Source organism: Dermacentor andersoni, chromosome 1 (assembly GCF_023375885.2).
Source record: "Dermacentor andersoni chromosome 1, qqDerAnde1_hic_scaffold, whole genome shotgun sequence".
NCBI classification, from domain to species: Eukaryota; Metazoa; Arthropoda; class Arachnida; order Ixodida; family Ixodidae; genus Dermacentor; species Dermacentor andersoni.
Window position 1 is genome coordinate 220,746,548 of NC_092814.1, and position 21,522 is coordinate 220,768,069.

Here is a 21,522-nt window from a genome sequence, read left to right on the forward strand (position 1 = left end):
TCCCTCTTCACTCGCAGCCGCCGCGCTCCAAGCTGGGCGGTGACGTAATCGTGCCCCTGCGCTACGTAATCGTGTCCGCAGTGTGACGTCGCTCGAGGTGACACGTGACTTCGAAAATTATTCAAGACAACATCTGTTATCTGTGCGATCTGGGTCTTTAATTGACGAATTGAAGTTTACAGAAATAATAAAACATACACACGGAATGCCTGCATGTTCTTTTTGTTTTACTTCGCACCAAAGCAAGGGAGATGTACTTCCGCTTCGTCTGCTTGTTCCCACGGCCGTGCGGTCACGTGCGCAGGTACCGAAACTATGCCTTTTCTACCGTGTTCCAGCTCGTGATCACGCTCTGCGATCCGCGTGTTCTGCCTCAGTATTCGTGTAGCGCTGAATTATACCGCTAGACATGTGTCCTTGTGCACAGCGCGCAAAATCGTGCGCTGCGCGAACAAGAAAACAACTCGCGCGCGACGCTGTCGGCAAAAATGCGTAGCGCCGAAAAAGAAAAAAAAAAAAAAAACCCCGAGAAGCAAAAAAAAAAAAAAAAAGGCGGGGCTTGTGGCGTATGCGTCACACGATCCTCGAGGCCCGGTATGGAGAACGCAGGGAAGGAATTTCGCTTACGTAGGCTTGACGGCTAGACGGGGCGAGTGGAGCGTCTTGCTTGGCAGTGGAGCCCACCTGCTTAAATCATGGGTTCGCGGCACTGAAATATCTCGGCTATTAATGAGCCAAATTGAAAAAAATTTTTGCGGCAGAACGCTCCCTAGAGGACACGTAACAACTTCCAGCGTATAACCAAAATTTGCTATGGGGCCTGGTGAGGGGCCCTTTAAGGCAGATGGTACAAACGCTCAGCAAAGTGAAGCGAACAGTGCATACATTCATTGAAATCACCCATACAACACACAGAACAGCATACGTTTCAATAAAGAACAAGCTTAAAACAAGCATCCGAACCATCAATGCTATAAAAAAGCATTGCATACCTCCCTCAGCAGCTGTGATAGTTTGCAGCAGCTTCGCTGGACGTCCACTTTAGCAGGGCCGGGATAGCGAGTAACTTTTTTTTTGCCTTTATAGCTTTATATCGCATCTTTACTCCAATACATTGGCATTAACCCGCAAGTATAAGAAGCCTTGGTGCGAATGCTAGCGTGAGCTCGACAAGCGGCAATTCTGAACGGCGAAAGCCATTTTCGATTGCAGCGCTGCGGCGGTATTTTCGCAGTTCACTGTAGCCGCGTTTGGCCGGTTTGTCTCACTTAGTCTGCATCGACACTGATAATGCGCGCAATGGTGCGCCGTTACGCGGCTTCGGCAACGTGCTGGCAGCAGGCGGCTTTACGGCTCGTTTAGGTTGGGTCGAAAAGAAAAAGTTTTCACGTAAAGTACTTCTGATATCACATTTTGTATAACTGGTTCTAGTACGTTTAACTTAATATTCTCCAAATATGCCGCCGAAGAAATCCAAAGCGAAGGCCGGCAAGAAGGAACAAGCTGGAAAAGGTACTGCTGAAGGCGACGTTGAAAAAAAGCTTGAGGACCTCGACATAAGCGATGGCTCTGACGGTGAAGACTGCGATTCTAGGCCTGTACGTCGCATTCAGAACAAATTTCAGGCTCTAGGTAGTGACGACGATGGTGAGAACAGTGAAGGCTCTGAGAAGGAAAGCCGAGGTGATGACGCCAGCAAAGGTATGCGATCGTTGTGACATCTTTTTGGTGTGTGTCGGTGTCACTTTCTGTGCGCTCTCGGTGCGGCTGATCAGCCTGTAGTAAAGTTACCATACCGGTCGGTTTGTCATTCTCAAACTGTAGTGAAACTTTACTAAACATGTGTATTGATCATTGCTGCTGTCATCGTCGCTTTGACCTAGTTATGCATATGTCATAATGTGGTAGTCTTGTAAAAAAAATGAGAACGAATCGTTTTTCTTTTTCTTCTTATTTTCTTCTGAGAGGTATTTTAGTGGAGATGTACTCAAACGACGAGAAAAACAGCCGATCCCCCAACAGCATATTCGGGGTAAGGAACCAAGGTCGTGTACGCTGTGAAGCCCGTACTACTTACAGTACAGCCTGTACACCTGTACAGCTCCGTAACTCTCGTTGACTCAGCATCGTGCTGACATATGGAGCAATTGACGAAATTTTTATTTTCGATCACGTTATATCACAGATTATGTGTTGAGTGACAGGCTGCTATGCAGTTGCACTGTTCAGATATCTCTAAACCTGTGTATATCCCTCATTACTGCGCAACTTTGTCACAGTACCGAATGAATTTTGTCTGTTTTAGACTAGCATAACTGCAGGAAATTGACAGTGTATTCGGCCTAGACCAAAGGATGAGCTGGCAGTACACTGAGGGCCTGCACAGAGGAACGCAGTTTCAATTAGACATGTCAAATAGCCCTGAAGTGGTCACACGGTTGCACTACGCCCCCTCGTTCTATCTCTTTTACCTCGCCACACTGTGATACCAGAGGATGGAGCAGAAAGGAAAGCATCAGATTCTGATCCCACCGGCTGCTAGGTATTGGCATGACTTCATGCTGTTCAGGTTGGAGCAAAAGGACGAAGTAGGTGATAATTAACAAGGGAGTCAAAGAAAGTGAGAGGAGAGAAATGGACAATGTTGCCTTTGTGAATGTCGTGGATATTTAGGCTGGTCATTTTCTTTTTTCTCTCTCTCTTTAAGGTTGATTAAGGCACCTTTAGGCAGCAAGGGCAAAGGAGCAGGGAATGTAAGGAATGAAGAACCGTAGAAAATAACATACCAGTGGCATTAGGAATATGCAGTTTTCTTTCTTTGTTTCGTGACAAAGTTTAGTCCAGTTAGGAGGGAGATGGTCTTGCTAGGTACATCAGAACATAGGAAGGGACACTACTGATGTCTGAGAGTACTTTCATCATACGAATTGAGGTGACTTGCTGGTCACGAGCATCTATGTTCTTCAGTGCCTCAAGTGCCTACCAGAAATTACTAAGCATGTACCTGTGCTTGATTAAGCATCTGTGACCCCTCCTGCATTTGTAAGTAATCTTCAAGATTCAAGCACTTACTCTGTGTTTTGAAAAGTTTGCAAGACATTGAATCACAGCATGGGCCCAGATCACTATTTGAAGGGAGTAATGATATACAAAGCTCCTAGATGCACAAACCTGTTGTACCAGCACCAGTGCGCTACTCTAACACTGTGTGAACTGTGCCAGTTTCTTTTTTTTGGCTTTCCTTCCTTACCACTTGCTGGCAGATTATTATTTCCATCACTGCTTTAGAGAACCAGCAGGCCACCTACACTCATTGACTGGCGTCACCTGACCAGTTCCTGTGGAAATAACTGTGTTTGCATCCTGTGCTTGTGCAGTGAGGAGTAACCCTAGTGCTGCTCGTCAGCCACTGTTAATAGTTTGTTTCTGAGGCTTTTGAACTTGCTGAACTACTAATGTTTAGAAGGCTATGAGAAGCATCCAGTGGCTCACAAAGAGGTAGCTATAAACTTTACTAAAGCCATGCTTGGAAGGCTATGTCACTTAATGATACGAAGAAATAAAGGCACCAGGACATTGCCATGTACTCCTTGTTCGAGCCTGTCATCACAGTTTGGCACATTATCTTATTCTTTGACACTGCTAGTGTAAGGTCTCTGAGCACTGTATTGTGCAACTGCAGCTGGGGAGATAAGTCGCTATGCTCTGTATAAAGCCTGCATCGCTGAGTAAATTGAACATGTATCCAGATTGGCAATGATGGCCGGTTGCTGTGAGCTGTAGCAGCTCATTGTATACATGATCACCATTTTGTGCCTGTTGGACTTTTCAGTGAAATCATAACCGAAGTTTGCTACTTATTAGACGGAAACCATAGCTGTAATAGACTAGTATGTTAATGTTCAGCTAGTTTTCGTGGATGCAGTTTTGGTGCCACAAGATTGACTTCCTTGTGCATTATAGGATGAGTGCCAAACCATTGCAGGTTGAACATATGCCTTGAAATTCACAAAGTGCTGAGTTATTGTTCAGCAAAATAGCAGAATTCTAGATGATGATCTAAAATGTGCTAATGGTATCTTTCAAGAAATATTCTTTGTTTTCACCAGAAATGAAGTGGTGTACTTCTGAAACTTTGCAATTGTTTTTCTCAATAGACATTTGTCCACTAAAGTCTTATATAAACCGCCATATTTGCACGAATTAACTCAAGCTTTTTTTTTTGTTGAAATTTCCGGCTTCTGAACGTGCCTCGCATTCTATTTGGGTTCGTGACACAAATATAACCTGTTATATAGGCACCATCTTTAATTTTTGGAGGGCACTTCAAACTGCTGTGAACTAAACCATTAGGCACAACCGCGATCGCTACCGTGTACAGAGCCATTTTCAAACACATGCACTTGAACACGGCAAAGCCCTGTTTGATCGTGCCACAGGCACTGGTGAAGTGCTGCCTGTTCAATAACTTTGTTGGCATGGAGGATGGCACCATTCTTGCTGATAGTGACAAAAACATCAGCAGTGATAAGTGAATTGTGCATGCACTCATCCTTTTACTGTATTTTGCGGCGAAAGTCTGCAGTAACAATAAATAAAGCGCTCTGCGGGCATCTGCTTTTATGTGTGGTTTCTTGTTTCTTTGCTGTATCACCTCCTGCCATAACCATATGTATATTTTTTTTCTAAGAGATCGAAAGTTACCCCTTACGTATATTCTTGGTTAAATTATTGACGTGCAAATACGGTACATAAGGTTTACTTAACTTTAAGACTGTTTTGTGGACCATTGCTTATTTAGGAATGAAACTGTGTGCAAACATTCTTTAATATGTATTTTCTGGATAATGAAGTAAATTTTTAAAGCCTGGGGAACGACCAAGGAAAGCAGTTTCATTTGACAAATTGTTTTCTTTATGAGAGGTAATTAATACTACAAAAATAACTCTACAGTTACGAACACTAAGCCATCTTTGGGAGTGGGAGACAGGAATGTTTCAAGCAGTCATTTAATTTTTAAATTATAGCTTTTCTAAGCAAGCCTATTGAGTTGACACTTTTACCAGCCATATCCTTTCTGAAAATTGGCCCAGAATAATAAACTTCGACCCATAGGATTACAGTACTGATTTAAGCACGCCCTACACATTGTGTTCAAATCTGATTAGTCTCTTTTTAGTGCTTCAAACTTTCACATGTGATGAAATGAAAGGTGTACTACTTATACAAACTAGACCGCCCTTTGAGAAAAGGCCTTCAGCTAAGTTGCTGGAATGCAAATAGCACTGTCCACCTTTTTGTATGGAAGGTGCTAACCTTGAACCATTCGAGTCTGCTAAAGACTTCTGTTGTAGTTTCAGCAATGGTTCTTGTCCCACGGACTGTGATAAATTCTAGCAAATATGCAATTTACCTGCAGTGCGTTGCAGCAAGGAGGCTTGCGTGTTGGGCACTTGGGGGACCATGGCAGAAAGGGGTTGTGGTGTGAAAGTGCTTTGATATTGCATTGGTTGGCATTTGGATTGTTAATGACAATTACTTTTTCTTCTTGGCCTTCATTTCTGTCAGAGGTGGCACGAGCTAAGAAGGTATCTCACAAAGAGAAGAAGCTGATGAAAAAGCAGGTAACACCAACTTGTCCAGCATTGAGGTTACTTGAATAGTACAAATGAGCTTCCCATTTTCTTTTCATTAGTCAGAGTACCAGAAACAGCTGGAGAGTCTCAACAAGGGAAAGACATCATCTGAAGGAGACCAGTTTACAGTATCCCAAGCTGACAAGTCAGTTGCACAGCAGATTCAGCAGGAGAATGCTGTAGACATTAAGGTGAGGAGTGTGCCATCCAGAACAGCACAGAGTCACATTTGAGCAGCGTTTCGAGTTGGGCTTGTTGGTTTATCGTTATAGGGAAACAGCATTACAGGGGAGCAGCATTACAGGGCAACACAGTGCTGTGTGTGACTTCTTTGTGCCTCTCTGCCTCTTTGTGATTTCTGCCCTGTTCCCTTGTAAGAGAGTCGCAACTGAGGCCATGTTCATAAAAAAATTAAATTATGGGGTTTTACGTGCCAAAACCAGTTTCTGATCATGAGGCACGCCGTAGTGGAGGACTCCGGAAATTTTGACCACCTGGGGTTCTTTAACGTGCACCTAAACCTAAGTACATGGGTGTTTTCGCATTTCGCCTCCATCGAAATCAGCCGCCGTGCCCGGGATTCGATCCCGCGATCTCGTGCTCAGCAGCCCAACACCATAGTTACTGAGCAACCACGGCGGGTGCCATGTTCTTGAGCAGTAACTTGAGTGGGTATCAGCTTCATGCGTGCTGACTAGTGGAAGCAGACAAGATGAAATAAAATTGTATGCCCATATATTTCCCCATAAGAGCTCTTCACACTGTGCACTTTTCATGTGCATTGACCTTATGGGTAGCCATAACACTGTGGCATTATGGAATGCCTGTTGCTACTGTGAGTCACCAAAAGGGATTGACATGGTAAAGTGGTACTAAAGGTGGTAGAGAATGCAGCCCCATTTTCGCTACATTCAACATGTTACCATAGTATAATCCGAGGGTCTTAAACGTGTATGGAGTATCGAGCTGAATACTTAGCACATAGTTCCCCCTGGGCTGCACTTGTAATCTTTGGCAGCAGGGCAAATAGATTTTTGGGTGAATTAGTGGGGGAGAAAATTAGTGCTCTTTAGAGCCTCGTGGACCATGCTTGAGCTTTCGCGGTCTAAGTGTGGCCCATGCACTACTTGTTTGAGACTTCTGGTTAAATGGAAAGTGAAGCCTTGTGTTTGCATTCACATGGCTTATCTGCTGAACCCATTGTTCTGGTTAGATGGAGAAATTGATGACAATTCATTTATGTGTTGACTTACACTTACGTGTGTACTCATTGCCAAATTAACTACACGTAGAGGTAAATGCATTAGCCATTCTCTTAGTCAAATATATACCAAAAGCGTATCACAGGTGGAATGATGTTATTACTGTACAATTCCTCTTGTGGTTCTTCCCTCCAATATATGTTTAAGTGGTGCTAATCTTTGTAGAAATTCTTGCAATTTTCCACCAACTTATCTTTCATTTCATTGTTTGCACAAGTTATATATGCCCATTGGATACTTGGGTGGGGACTGCTTAGTAGCAACTGTTTTGAATCGTATGCCTGTGTTGACAGTTGCTAGGACTGATGACTGTTAATATTTTGGCAGGTTGACAATTTCTCCATCTCTGCAAGAGGCAAGGATCTATTTGTAAATGCTAGTCTCACAATTACAGCTGGCAGGCGCTATGGCCTTGTTGGGCCTAACGGGTGAGTGTTTTTATTCCTACTGGTTTTTTTGTAAGGACTTGGTCTTCTGAAATGAGTGTCATCAATGTATTTTTTTCAGCCATGGCAAAACAACACTATTGAAGCACATTGCAAATCGTTCCTTAAACATTCCACCCAACATTGATGTCCTGCTTTGTGAGCAAGGTAAGCAATGTATTGAAAGAACTTTTTATATTTCATACTTTTGTGTAACTGGGCTTGCTGAGCACATGGTTTAATGCAACAGCACATGATAGACTGGGGTGATTTCAGTCCACTATTAAGTCAGATAGTGCCTATCTAAATATTGTATAGGGTAGCAGTCTATTTAAAGTTATTAAACGTCTATTAATATTCAAACCATTAGTATACATAACAAATTCAATATTGCCCTCACCGATTTGACCTTTGAATCGAAAAGTCGCTAGTATTTGTAAATACAAATAGTTTTCAAATGTTTCAATTCACCAGCTGTGCACAATCAAGCACAAGTTTGGAGCAACAGTGCAACAGAGTTAATGCCAGTGGCCATTGCAGACATAAAACACGAGAAGATATGTAGTGGAGTGCGCTACGTTACTCAGGGAGTTGAACTTTGCTGGCTAAACCGCCATCATGCGCACTCACCAATGAGTCCTGAGTATGCAAATGAACTGCTTATTTGCTCCTAATGCCTATCTGTACTTTTGGTAACACTTCAATAACTCTCAATCCAATGACAGATACAGGGTCCTGAATATATTGTTATGCGTGTTCGAAAAAAAGGTTTTGCACTCACTGCTGCGCTGTTCTTGCTCAAATTTTGCAGAACAATCGCATTTTGGCGTCGACTTCGTTTAGTATACCATTTGGCACAGTTAATTGCCTGGTTTTTAAGAAAAAAGTGCAAATTTGCCTGTGCTTATAGGGATGCGAGCTGCTGCCGTGACGGCGCAAGCATAAACTTGTGTCGGCATCTGCTGTTGGCTGCAGAAAACAGCGTTTCAGGGAGGGCTGCCGCGTGTTGCCCGCTCCTGGAACAGGTGACTTCCATCCCTGAAACGCTGCTTTCCACAGATGATGGCAGGTGGCGAGACAAGTTTATGCTTGCGCCGTCGTGGCAGCAGCTCGCCTCCTCATAAGGTCAGGCAAATTCACACTTTTTTCTTAAAAACCAGGCCATTAACTGTGCCAAGTGTTATACTAAACGAAGTCAACGCCAAAATGCGATCGTTCTGCAAAATTTGAGCAAGTACAGCGCAGCGGTGAGTGCAAAACGTTTTTTCGAACATGCGCAGCGAAATATTCAGGACCCTGTACTTGCTAACATTGTGTGTAACATTGTGTGTATAAGATGCAAAGATCATTTTGTATTAATCGTGAAAACAGCTGCTGATTCTTAGAAAGCTGTTTGAGAGTATTAGATATTCGATTTGATTAGATTTTATTCTGGCTCTTTTCGATTCGTTCTTGGAAATTACTAATTGCACACCCCTAAAGCTACGCCTGAAGACAGGTATTGCCAGGAAGACAAACACTGAAGCATAGTGCCTAGTCATTTATCTGGGTCATCTACTTTGAAGGGCCTCCCACTTTGAAAGGTCTGGCCATATTGAGCTGACAAGCGCAGAGCATACATTGCGCAATAACAATAGTGTCTGCAAAGCATTACATTGCTACGTGCTGCGGAAAGATCTGAAATTACGAATCGAACGCCATTTTCCCTTCTCCTCGCGGCTGCTGCGCTCCAAGCTGGAGGCAGATGTAGACATGCTAGGGCATCTACGTACATGTGTTCGCACTGTGAAGTTGCTCATGGTGACACGTGACTTTGAGAATTATTGAAGGCAACATCTGTTATTTGTGTAATATGTAGATTGAATAGACAACTTATAGCTTAGAGAAATAATAAAACACACAAACTGAATGTCTGCATGTTTTTGTTTTACTTTGCACCGCAGCTAGAGAGATGTGCTTCCGTTTCGTCTGCTTGTTCTCACGCCATGCAGTCACGCGTGCGGACACCGAACCTATGTCATTTTCTGCTGTGATCTGCTTGCCCCTACCTCAGTATTCATGTAACACTGAATTATACCGCTGGTCAGGTGTCCACAGTGCACAAAATTGTGTGCTGTGCACAACAGCTCATGCGCAATGCCGTCAGTGGAAGTATGCTGTGCCACGAAAAAGCGAGGATAAAAAAAAAAAAAAATGAAGGCGGGACTCGTGATGTATGCATCACGTGATCCTCGAGATTTGGTATGCGAGAACGCAGGGATGGAATTTCACTTGCGGAGGCTAGACGAGGCAAGTGGGGAGAGTGTCTCGCTATGCTGTGGAGCTTGCCTTCTGAAATCATGGGTTCGCGGCACTGAAATATTTTTGCCTTGGCTATTAATGGGCTGATCTGAAAAATTTTTGCGGCAGGACGCTCCCTAGAGGACACATAACAACTTCCAGCGTATAACCAAAATTTGCTATGGGGCCTGGTGAGGGGTCCTTTAAGGTTACGGAGTGTAGCATTCAGCTGCTGTTTTCAAGTTCCTGCGTGTGTGATCTGTTGGGGTAGTCAAGTTTGAACCCAAAGTGCATTTTTGTCATGCACACATGTCATTAAAGCAGGCAGAGGTTCATGATAGAGAAGCTTAGTTTGTACTCTCACCCTCCTGGGTAACTTTTTCTTTGTGGCTTTATTCATTGTCAGATGCCATCTTCAACAAATTTGTGGCTTTTAAAGAAATTTGACCTTTTTTTCATTGTGTTGCATGAACATTTATGCCATTTAATTTTCAACACTACTTAAAAAATCCTTTGTCCATGTTTTGCATTCACCTTCAAAAATTTCTAGCCAAAGCAAGCCTCTAGTTCTTGCTGCTTGGCTGATAAGGTGCAAATCATGGATGAGTGCATTTTGTGTAATATGTTGAATTGGAAATTCTGAAGAAATGCCCTGTCTGCCAGTTAAATGTTTGTTATTCATCTCAGATCATTCCTGAAAACCAAACCTCTTTCAGCACAAAATTGATACTCGTTTGCCATTGCCTACATTGCATTGTACTTTTCTTACTCTGATGACATTGCAATACCTGCATTATGACTGCTCACTGTTCTCCTTCATCGTATTGCAGAGGTGGTTGCTGATGATACCCCTGCTGTTGAAGTTGTCCTCAAGGCTGATTTTAAACGCACTGAACTGCTGGAAGAGCAGAAAAAGTTGGAAGATGATGCAGCTCGTGGCAATCTAAAGAATCAGGACAGGCTTACAGAAGTAAGAGTGCAGTTTCATTATGTTTCATCATGCTAACTAGGGAACATCTGTCAAATGTTTTAGCTGTCTTGTTATGGTAATTCTAGTGAGACCACTATTGCTGACTGTTCCTATCAGAGGCTTTCAGAAAATTTTGCCTCAAGGTCTCTGACCAACTCCAGATTACACGTACAAGTGTGTGAAGCATGTCTAATACTTCTGCAGTGATTGCACATATTCAAATGAAGCATGCTCAATTTAAAGGAAAGTTTGATTGCAACAGTTAATCAGGGTGTCTACCAACCGGGAGAATCCGGAATTCTCAGGGATTTTGAGTAGTCTGGAAAAACTCAGGGAAAACTCAGGGAATTTGTGCCTATATCAGGGAAAATTAGCTGTAATTTTATTGAAAGTGTCGAAAGTCGCGGTAATGCTGGCTCGAGTAACAGACAGGAATCGTAATTAATCGTCTTTGACGCCCTGCTGTCGGCTGGAGGAGTGGCCAGTGTACAGTCAACGACCGACTTTCCGGATGCCCGATAATTTGGACGGCTTCGCGGCACCAACACGTACCCCATAGAGTCAGTGTATCAAAACGTCTTAAACATTGGATGCAAGAACCCTTCGCCATCTGATTTTCCAGACTTCTTGCCGTGACTGCAGGTCCAAAACGGCAATAATCAAAGCCGCCACCGCTAACATTTTGATTACCTCGCCGCCTCGAACCGTCGCTCTCGCACGCAGATCCGCTAGCAGCCGTAGCCACCACTGCGACACGCTAGACCTAGCTGCTTTGACATTCGCTATTGAGCTTCTTGTCGTTGGGTGCCATGTTTTTCTTTGAAAGGATTCGCTGCTGTCAGCAATGGCACCGACTCCACCTTTGTGGTCCTCGTAATTGGCTTAGAAGCTTGGAAAGCACGGTGCGTTGCATAATGCCGGTTCCCGAAAGTCAGCTTTGCCTCTGTACAGTAATGTTGCTTGGTGAGGCATACGCAAAAGTATTGCAGTGAAGCATAACAAGTGTGGGAAGGGGCTATTGCCATGGGACACAGTATGTATTCCTTAATTATACATGCGTGCACCCGGTATCTCCTGTCACAATACGAGAACCGACATGCCTAATACATGTACTGACAGGCCTTCAGAGCGTTTTCGAATGTGCCTGAGGCGGTTTGAGCCCTTAAGGACAGTAAATGACATGCATTTTTTTTTGTTCAGCTGGCCGATTTTTTGGACGTTTTCGCGCCCCCTAGGGAGTTCGAAAAATCGGACGTGGACTGTGCAACTGACCAAGAAGATGCTTCAAGTGGGCTGTGGGGTGAACGATTGGCGGAAGGAGGACAAGAACAGAAAGGTTGTACGCATTGAGGAATGAACAGGAAAGGAAGCGTGCTGCTGCCGTTTTTAAGGAGCTTGAGCTCAGAAAGCGAAGTGTTGGCTGAAGCCGAGATGCAGGTGTTCCCCCTCATCCAAACCAAAATAAACTCTTTAAAGCAGTGAAACACAACACTGAGGTGTTGTGTGTGGCCTGAGAGTATGTCAGGACAGTTGAGATTGACTTACGAGCTGTTGAGAGAGAATTGCAATTGCAACAAAGTATGGGCCTCATACCACTGAGCTTGATATCAGTTGATAGAAATAGCTCATATTCGAAAATATTTGCTTCTGTATGCATCTCCTTTTTATTCGTATTTGAGAATGTCCGACTCGATTTGCATTTTTTAAAACATTTTATTTCCTGTGCATTTTACTAACCCCTCCCTTCTATTCTCTTTTTGAATAACATAAACACTACTCCTTAGTATTAAAATTGGATTAAGTCGTTCTTAAAAAAAAAATTTCATATGCTTACTAGAGAGGGACAGCATCGGGCGATATGGTTTCAGCCCGTCTTGACGTAAAACATAGTTCTGCATCACTCAGGGAATTTTGCAAAGGCGCTCAGGGAATACCCGGAAAACTTGGGGAATTTGGAGATGTCAGCTTGGTAGACACCCTGGTTAATGAAAACAGTGTTAAATCCTCACATAGATATTTTGTGAAGAAAAAAAAAACATTTAATTCCGTATTGTAAATTGTCAGCTGTGCAACATGCACTGGTGGATCCAGAGGTGGGTCCCTGTGGGCCATCCTCCCGCCCCCTCTTGAGACAGGCCGGCACTTATGCACTGATGGAAGTGAGCATGCAGTGAGACCACCTCCCCTGTGCTCTGTTTTTATGACACTCCAAGGCTGTAATTTCCAGCAATTACTGCTAGTTTTCATGCTGAGCAAATTGCTGAAAAGTTAGAGGTACTTAGCTGTCTTCATTGAATCCTTAATTGGTTTGATGTACGTAAGCTAATTCTTAGTTTGTATGCCCATGTTTAGTGACATGGGCCCAGCTGATTACATGGAGACACATTAAGGCTTTTTATTATATACTTTGCAGGTCTATGAAGAATTGCAGCTGATTGGTGCTGACTCAGCTGAAGCACGGGCTCGGCGGATTTTGGCTGGTTTGGGTTTCACACGCGAGATGCAGGATAGGCCTACTAAGCAGTTTTCTGGTGGTTGGAGGATGAGAGTGTCTCTTGCCAGGTGAGAGGTTCATTACATTTACCGTGGTTGATGTTATGAGTCCTCTTGGCTCTCAGTGGATTTGTCTATACAATGTGCCAAAAGACTGTCGTAACGTCATGCCATCAATAAAAAAAAAAAAACCAGTAAAACCTCAATATAGCCATGTAGAAGGGGGTGTCGAAAATGCTTTGTTCTAACTATTATGCCATAAACATTGTCTGCCCTCACAGTCGACAATGCCGGGGGGGGATAACCATAGTTGCCATCAGGTAAGCTGATAAGCAACAGCCTGCTGCAGGCCGTCAGAGAAATAGTGTGCACATGACAATTTACTTTCCATAAACTGATTGCTTGGCTTATCAAAGCGCTTCATGAGCATGCCTGGAAGCACTGAAGTCCTCTTATATTGAACAGTGCTAGTTTCTTTATACGAGCAGATGCTTCTATGCAACCATAAAATCAATTTCTTTATGCCGGAGTCCAGCAATGAGTGTTGTATAAAATGAGAGGCTTGCATTGCTCTGCTGGCATATTCAGGGAAACGTTGATAAGCTGAATGTATCATCATCAGCCTATTTTATGTCCACTGCAGGGCGAAGGCTGAATGGAAGAAGGGAGAGCTGAATGTAGATGTACTGTAAGCCATGAGCTCTGCTGTATGCATTTGATTTCTGCGTGATATAGTACACAACACGTAACCAAAGTGCAGAGTGTTATGTGCAACAAAATGCAGAAGGCAGCAGCAGTAAAGTGCAGAAGTAGTGTGCTGCCCAATCTTGGAGGCTTTGGCTGCTGACTCGGCAGTTCTGATGATAAAAAATTTCCCGTGTTGCCCGGTGGCTGAAAGTTTGTAGGAGCACTGTTGCATGAAATTAGTTACCTGTAGTGCCGTGCACTATTGGATTTTGGCCTAGTCAGCATGAACTGATTCGTACAATTAAACCTCGATATAACGAAGTCTGTAAAATATACTTGAGATTACGCAACGTCCAATACTAAATGTGTGGTAAGACAGCTTACATGGTGCCATGCCATCTCGGCATGCTCAGTCTTTGCATGCGTGGCAGATGACCTCTAAAGCAGGATGCGTGCCTGCATATGCGCTCAGCCACACTTGCAGCCATGGGCAGCCACGGCCGAGACGTGTACCAACTTACCCCCCCCCCCCCCCCCCTTGTGCACGCTTAATTGCTTTACCGTGAGTTCGCTCGGCTCCCCCTTTTTGCTCACACGGGAAGGCGGCACTTGTGAAGCCACCATCTTTCTTCTCTCACCCTCACACACTTTCACTCGCATCGAAAGCGCAAGGCGAGGCGCGATAGGATCTTATCGCACTTGGACTTTATATGGAACGTGATGCAGCTCCACTTGGGTGGTCGCCCTTGTTACACAATTTGAGAGATGCCTTTGCAAGCAGCCACTTGTAATTCAACCATTTGACCATCTGCATCTGCAAAAGTTTTCATTTATTGTCTCGGCATTCCTTTGCGTGGCAGGGAAATTTCGTTATATTGAAATGGCATACAAACACTTCGTTATATTGAGGTTCTAAATACATGGTGTTCTATGGGCAAGAAGTTATAAAAAGTTAAATACTTTGTTATATCGAAAATATCATTGTATCGAAGTTCATTATATTGAGGAATAACTGTATATCATCGTTCTCTACTAGAAATACTGTAGTTCATTATTTTCATTGCTAGAAAAGTTTTGCTTCATTAAAGCAACAGTCTGGGTTGGTGGCATACTTTTTCAAAGACTTAAAAGCTCTTGGTTATCTGCATCTCCTGCTCAGGGTATTTGAAATTGGCCAGTTTTCGTGAAAGTCCACTGATTTGTACATAAGAATGTTACAAAATGGTTTGAACAAAACATGAGGGCGTAAAGCAATTCTTCCAAACCATGCAGAGTGCAAGAATTGCTTTTTTTGTACGTACTGTATAAACTTGTCTAAGGGCTTCATTATTTTTTTTCCTCACGATTTTACTGTAAATTTTTACTCGCATTGAAAAAATAAAACTAATTGCAACTGTCTGCAAACTTAGTGTCCTGAACCTCAGCATGTTGGTCAGCAGAGTACAGCCGTTGTTCCGCACCTCCGAGATGTAGCTCGGAAGTTCGATTTCAATATGCAGGAATTTGCAGAACTTACCCTGGAAGGTGTGCAGGGTGGGTGTGGCTCTTACACTAACAAATTTTTAAATATATTTTCTCAGTTATCTAGCCCTAAATAAGGGGGTAGGGGGCGGGGGGCTATGGCCCTTACACGAGAGTATATGGTATGCCTTTTTGGTTAGTACTGTTTTATTTCTTGTCTTTCTATAATGCATAGTTGGGTGCAACTGGAATGATGGGAGCAGGCCAGATCAAGGTATAAATAATTCTGACCTCCCTGCTTTTCTGTAAATATAAACCTCTTTCTCACTCTATCATTTGTGTGTCACCACCATTAAGATGAAATTCTCATATGGCAGATTTTCATGGCCCCTTTGAGTTTGTATTAAAGGCAGTTTTATTGTACTATGTACTATAATTGCACAAAATGTACCTCATTTGGCTATGAAGTGCTCCCCTTGTTTCTTACAGCCACGTCAGGGTGACTCTTACACTACAGTTATGTACTTACTGCACTCTCCTTAACATTAGCTGAGCAATCTTATTTTGAGCAGATACCTTGGTGAATGACTGGCTTTCATCCATCACATGCATCTTCTAAACAATTTTACACACCTTAGTAGAATCCCCTGACTAGCCTAACTGGAAGGTTTCATTCTTTCCAGGGCCCTTTTTATTGAGCCTACGTTACTCTTGTTGGATGAACCGACGAATCATTTGGACCTGAACGCTGTCATTTGGCTTGATAAGTAAGTAGCTTTTGCTAGTGACCTAATTCCTACATCTTCTTAGTGTGGCCTGTGCATGGTTTGTTTATTATGGCTTAATGTGATGTGTGTAAAAATTGCAGTGTGATTTACGGACTCTCCTGCCTTGTGTAAACCAGCCTTCACTACAGTACCACATGCAGCTATGATTGATGGGTACAAGAAAATGTATATATGTAGTCGACTTTTCAAATAAAGAAAGTACTGTAAAAACCCGCGTATAATACGAGGTTTCTTTCCTATTATTACCGTCCCAAATTTTCGCCTCGTACTATATGCGGATTCGAACAATAATTTGTCAGAAATTTGGGCTAGAAGATTTGGTTTAGTTATTGCTGCGTGACTATGGCTTGACTTCGTTATTGCTGCGTGGCTACGGCTTCGTTTCGTTATTGCTGTGCGACTACAGCATCGTTTCTTTATTGTTGAGTGCACACTTTGGCAGCACACATACAAACCATGCTTCGCGAAGTGCATCTGTTTTTATTCTGCATTGAAGGACCAAGATGTCCAGACCACGAAAACAGTACTCGGCTGCTTTCAAGAGAAAGGTTATTTTAGCCGCACAGGACATCGGCAACAGTGCAGCCGGGAGGCAGTTTGGCGTCAACGAGGGAAGCATTCGCGGAAGCAAGGAAGCTAGCTTGCAAGCGAAAAAGGGCTACCGAGCTTCGCCTTCAAAGTGAGCAAGCACTGGATTTATTGCTACATGTGCCGTGCTGGGTTTTCATTACTCCGCCGAACTTCGATTTCGTAAAAGCTGCGAAATGTGACTTTCCAGCGCCACATTATTTCGCTGCACAAGTCCAAGAACTTCCAGCTAGGGCAAATCGGCAATGCTGACCAAACACCGGTTTATCTGGACATGCCATCGCCCCTGACAGTGCATGAAAAGGCTCTAAACAAGGTTATGTCCGGTCTACTGCCAATGAGAACACGCGAGTTACCGTCATGTTGTCGTGCACGGCAGACGGACGCAAGCTCCCACCCTATGTTGTCTTCAAGCGCAAGGCAGTGCCTAAAGATGAGGAGCTGCCAAAAAATGTGGTTGTGAGATGCCATGAGAAAGGCTGGATGAACGAGAATCTTGTGCTCGACTGGATAAAGTCCGTCTGGTGTAGGCAGCCCGGCGGACTGTTGTCATTCCTGTCTATCCTCGTGCTGGAAGCATTTCGTTGCCATTTAGCCGACTCAGTGAAGAGGCTGTTACGCGAATCGGGCACTGAACTCGTCGTAATCCCGGGTGGAATGACGTCTCAGCTGCAGCCTTTAGATGTTTGCGTGAACAAGCCGTTCAAGGACCCGGTCAAGCGGTGTTACGCAGATTTGATGCACTCAGGTGAGCCTGCAGTGACGCCGACCAGGCGGCTGAAGCAGGCTTCGCCAGCCATGCTATGCAAGTGGATTGTGGACGCATGGGCCAGCATACCAGAGGTCCTTGTGCGTCGCGCATTCAAGAAGTGCGGCATCTCGAACTCGTTCGATGGCACAGAGGATGAGTACCTCTGGGAAGATATCTCCGACAAGGAACTATCCGAAGAGAGCGCAGCTGAGGAAGACAGCGATTGAAGTGCGGAGTGCAATTTCAGTAAATGTTTTCCTAACTCGTATTATATGCGGATAAAACTTTTTTTTCCATTTTGCGTCCCAAAAATTTCACCTTGTACTATATGCGGGTTCGTTTTATATGCGGGTTTTTACGGTACTTCCAGTGAAAAATTTCATCAAGTCGTAAATTTTGTTATGCCCGGGTTTCTATATGCCAGCTGTAAAAATAAGTTCTTGGATTCCTAAAGCAGTTCTGGTGGAGAGCATTTTTTCAAGAAGCATTTTGTGGCAAAATGACTGTGACTTGGAAACTGCGTTATTTTGCTCAAATTTATGAACTTTTTCTGTTGCACCTTATTGCATAAGGTCAGTCGTTACAGCCTTGTTGCAGTTATGTTAGTAGACAACTATGCAAGCTGCCATAGCTGTTCTTTGGTACTAGTGTAAGCAAATTTTTCTGTTTAAAATTTTAGTGCTAATGGGTTAGTTTCCAATTTGCTTGCAGCTATCTTCAAGTCTGGAAGAAAACCCTTCTGGTGGTTTCCCACGACCAGAGCTTTTTGGACAATGTTTGCACAGATGTCATACATCTAGACAACCAAAAGCTTTTCTACTACAGAGGAAATTTCAGTGAGTGATTAATCTGACTGCTTTCTTTTTGCCTTTTTTTGTTGTCCTTACTTTTTGTAGGTTGTAGGTATAAATGCAAGGTTTTTGCTCCGTAAGGCGTAATTACTCCCGGGGCATGTTTATCAAAGAGACTCTTAAGAGCAACACTAAATCAACTTAAACTAGTTGAGTACACTTTTGAAACTATTTTTGTTCATTTCGCAGGAAAAGGTCCATTGTTGCAAGGGGAAATTTTTTAAATATTGTGTCGAAACTTCAGCTCAGATTTGTCAGTGTTATGTTGTGGATTTCAAGATATCTTCTCCTGTCTGAACCATTTTGGCACAGGAAATGTTCTTGAAACTTGCTAGGTTTATTCTTTTGTTCCTTTGGAATGTAATGTAGTCCTAATGTTTACTTATAAGGAATCAACTGGATGCTACTAGATGATGTCAAAATTAGAAACCCATCAAGTTGGTGCGTGATCTTCAGGGCTGGATCGCCACCCATCTTTCATTTTTGAATTTTTTCTGGCTTGCATGCTCTAGAAAATTTTGTAATCTAGTCCAATCCACCTGTCACTGCAGCTGTGGGAGCCTAGTACCTTTGTGACCATTTCATAAGTTTGTCAGGCTGGCATAGTCTGCAAGCCATTTAAAAGTGTGGTATCTCTGATGCCATAGGCAGCACCAAAGATGAGTGGCCCTGAGCTGTTGATAGTGATAAGGAGGCCTCTGACAGTGACAATGAGGGATGCCCAGCCTACTGTAGATCGGACACAATAAATTATCTTTGTCCAAGTGAAAAATTGCTACTACTGTATTATACTTGCACTATTATCGTAATAAACTGGTGACGGAACAATCCAGGGCATTGCATATATAATTTACTGAAATATGAAAATTGGGGTGCATGTTACAATTGAGGGCGTGTTAGAATCAAGTACCATATTTCTTCAAATATAAGGCAACATTTATTTCCACAAATCCTTAGTGTCAGTCACACTCCCGCTTCATGTGTGAAGCTGATAAATTTTGTGGGCTCTGGGGTGTGGCTTCACGGCAGTGCGCGCCTTGCTACCGTGAAGCCACACCATAAGGCAAAATTCGTGCTGCTGTAAAGTTGCATGTTAAGGAGAAATTTGCACATAACCCGCTCCGATTATACTGATTATTCAGGAGGCCTCCGCTCATTCGGTATTTTGGGCATTCTCCGCCGAGTCTGAATAATCCGTTGGCTGCTTTATATCGCCTTATATTAGTGTGCATGGTTACGCTCTTTTTCTTGGGTCCCCCAACTTCACCTCATAATCGTGACCGCCTTATAATCGAATAGATATGATAAATGTGGTACATGCATGGAGCCTTACGTACATGCAGTGAAATCCCAATACAGGGTGTTTCATTTAACTTTGGCCAAACTTTAAATTATTCAAATTCTACTTAGCTGGACAGTACCAAGGTAATGCTGGTTGCCGTCGCTTGGAAATACTCAGATTATTTTTTGCATTCCTCCTGCTGTGCGCCTAGTTTGGCAGTGCTTCCATGCTTCAGAACTTCTTGTGCGCCCTCCTTTTACAGCGACTGGGTTTGAGATGTTCGTACACAAATTTGTTTGTTGTAAAGGTAAATGGCTTTTCAAAATGTTCATTATATCTGGATGCAGTTTCCATAGGCAGGGTCGGAAAATCGTAAATTCCATAAAATGTGGTATTATAACCGATAGATCGTTATAACTGGGATGGTAATAAGCGGGTTCGACTATAGTGCAGTTTCTATTTCTGTGAGCGACCATTACTACTGGCGATAGCGATAGGGCTGGCACAGATTTGGAATCACAGCTGCTCAGGAATATAGGCCGTGACTTCGAAAGTTGGAAATGTGCTCAATATTGTCGGTTACAAACTCATTATATTAAGGTGCTACTAATGCAGAGAAAACAAAGTTTCGCTCATTATTTTAAATAGTGTTTAACCTTCGTTAATATAAACTTCATAGTAGTGAGATTTCATGTGTAGCTATAAATCTTTTTACAAAACTTGCAAATTAATGTGCTGGTGACATCTCTTTGTCTATGCATACTATATTCTTCCATGTCGCAAACTCGTTTATCTCTATGCGTACATTGAGCTAAACTGTGTGCATCTGCGTCATGTTCCTGCTGAATTCACTTTCTTTTTCTCAGTAAGCTGGGCCTTCTCACTCGTTCCTTTTTGTCTCCCTTCTTGTTCGCAATAAAGAGGTTCTTTCCGCCTCATCTCGTGGTCTCTGTTTCTTGCACTGATTTGGCTGGGCATTGTCTCCTGTGACAGTTTGGGGCAGTGTTCTGGACCTTTGTCACTGGTCTTTCCTCTTCTCTCTTTCTTACACATGTTGACACTTTCCATTGGCATGACTGAGCTCAGCTTATCCTGTGCACTGATTACTATAAGTGAGTGGCCATATATGAAATGCATATATGCCTACTGATGATATATGGGCTGATCTTTCAAACAGTGGAGATAAAGGGCTTCAGACCCATCACACTTTTCAAGTGGTCCATAGATTGTAAGAACAGGTAGCTGGGCACTTGTGTAAGCAATTGTACCATGAACATGATAAGGTACATGGTCCACATGCACATTCGAGTCCAGGGTGCCATAGTTATGATTGGTGTAAGGTATACATTTTCTCTCCATTTCACTGGCAAAAACAAAACAGGGCATTGTTCTTAAGTGCCATCATAGGTTGTCAATGTTGAAGAGTTCAGGATTGAGAAGACATTGTTGCTTTCTCAAAAAGTGTTCTCGGTAGCTTGTTTCTGAAACACAGCTGTAGGTAATTGGTAATTGTATAGTTGCCAACTCTCCCAAATTTTTCATACTGTTCCTGGATTAGAGCTTGTTTTATAAACCCTTCAGGCGCCAATAAATTTGGTCTATAGAAAATTTACATTGGCTAAATTTCTTGCTTCTTTAAAATAAAAAAAAAAAGCCTACAGGTGCAGAATGGATTAAGAGTTCTCAATTCTTCAGTAAGTTTTTTCAAGTTTACAGAATGTGGACTCTGTGAGAGAGCTATCTATACAGGAACATCAGACATGAGAACATCAACTATTTCATGTCTAGCGTACTTGAAAAGCACCCATCCAGTCATTCAAAATATCTGCTGGATGTAAATTATTGTGAAAAACAATGAAAGAAATGAACCCGCTGCTTAACGACTGACGTAAAGAGCAAGCACCCAGCCATCTCATTTTACTAAAGCACTGGACACACATCATTGAAACTTGCTGCACAGGTACAGGTACAATCACATATATTTCAAGATTATGCAACAGATTTTAAATATCACTATTTTTATCAGTGATCTTGCTTTTGCTGCACTA

General features: G+C 43.0%; 1 protein-coding gene across 1 annotated transcript in view; it reads left to right on the forward strand.

The window, feature by feature from the left end:
* Window positions 1-1,287: 1,287 nt before the first annotated feature.
* The window catches only part of LOC126547866 (ATP-binding cassette sub-family F member 1), a 43,159-nt gene continuing 22,924 nt past the window's right edge, over window positions 1,288-21,522 (forward strand). Inside the window, exons 1-9 of the mRNA XM_050195892.2 lie at window positions 1,288-1,701; window positions 5,569-5,624; window positions 5,696-5,827; window positions 7,226-7,326; window positions 7,406-7,491; window positions 10,434-10,573; window positions 12,987-13,135; window positions 15,898-15,981; window positions 18,053-18,177. Of these exons, the coding sequence (XP_050051849.1) occupies window positions 1,458-1,701; window positions 5,569-5,624; window positions 5,696-5,827; window positions 7,226-7,326; window positions 7,406-7,491; window positions 10,434-10,573; window positions 12,987-13,135; window positions 15,898-15,981; window positions 18,053-18,177 (1,117 nt within the window). The 5' untranslated portion in view covers window positions 1,288-1,457. The remainder of the gene's footprint in view (window positions 1,702-5,568; window positions 5,625-5,695; window positions 5,828-7,225; window positions 7,327-7,405; window positions 7,492-10,433; window positions 10,574-12,986; window positions 13,136-15,897; window positions 15,982-18,052; window positions 18,178-21,522) is intronic.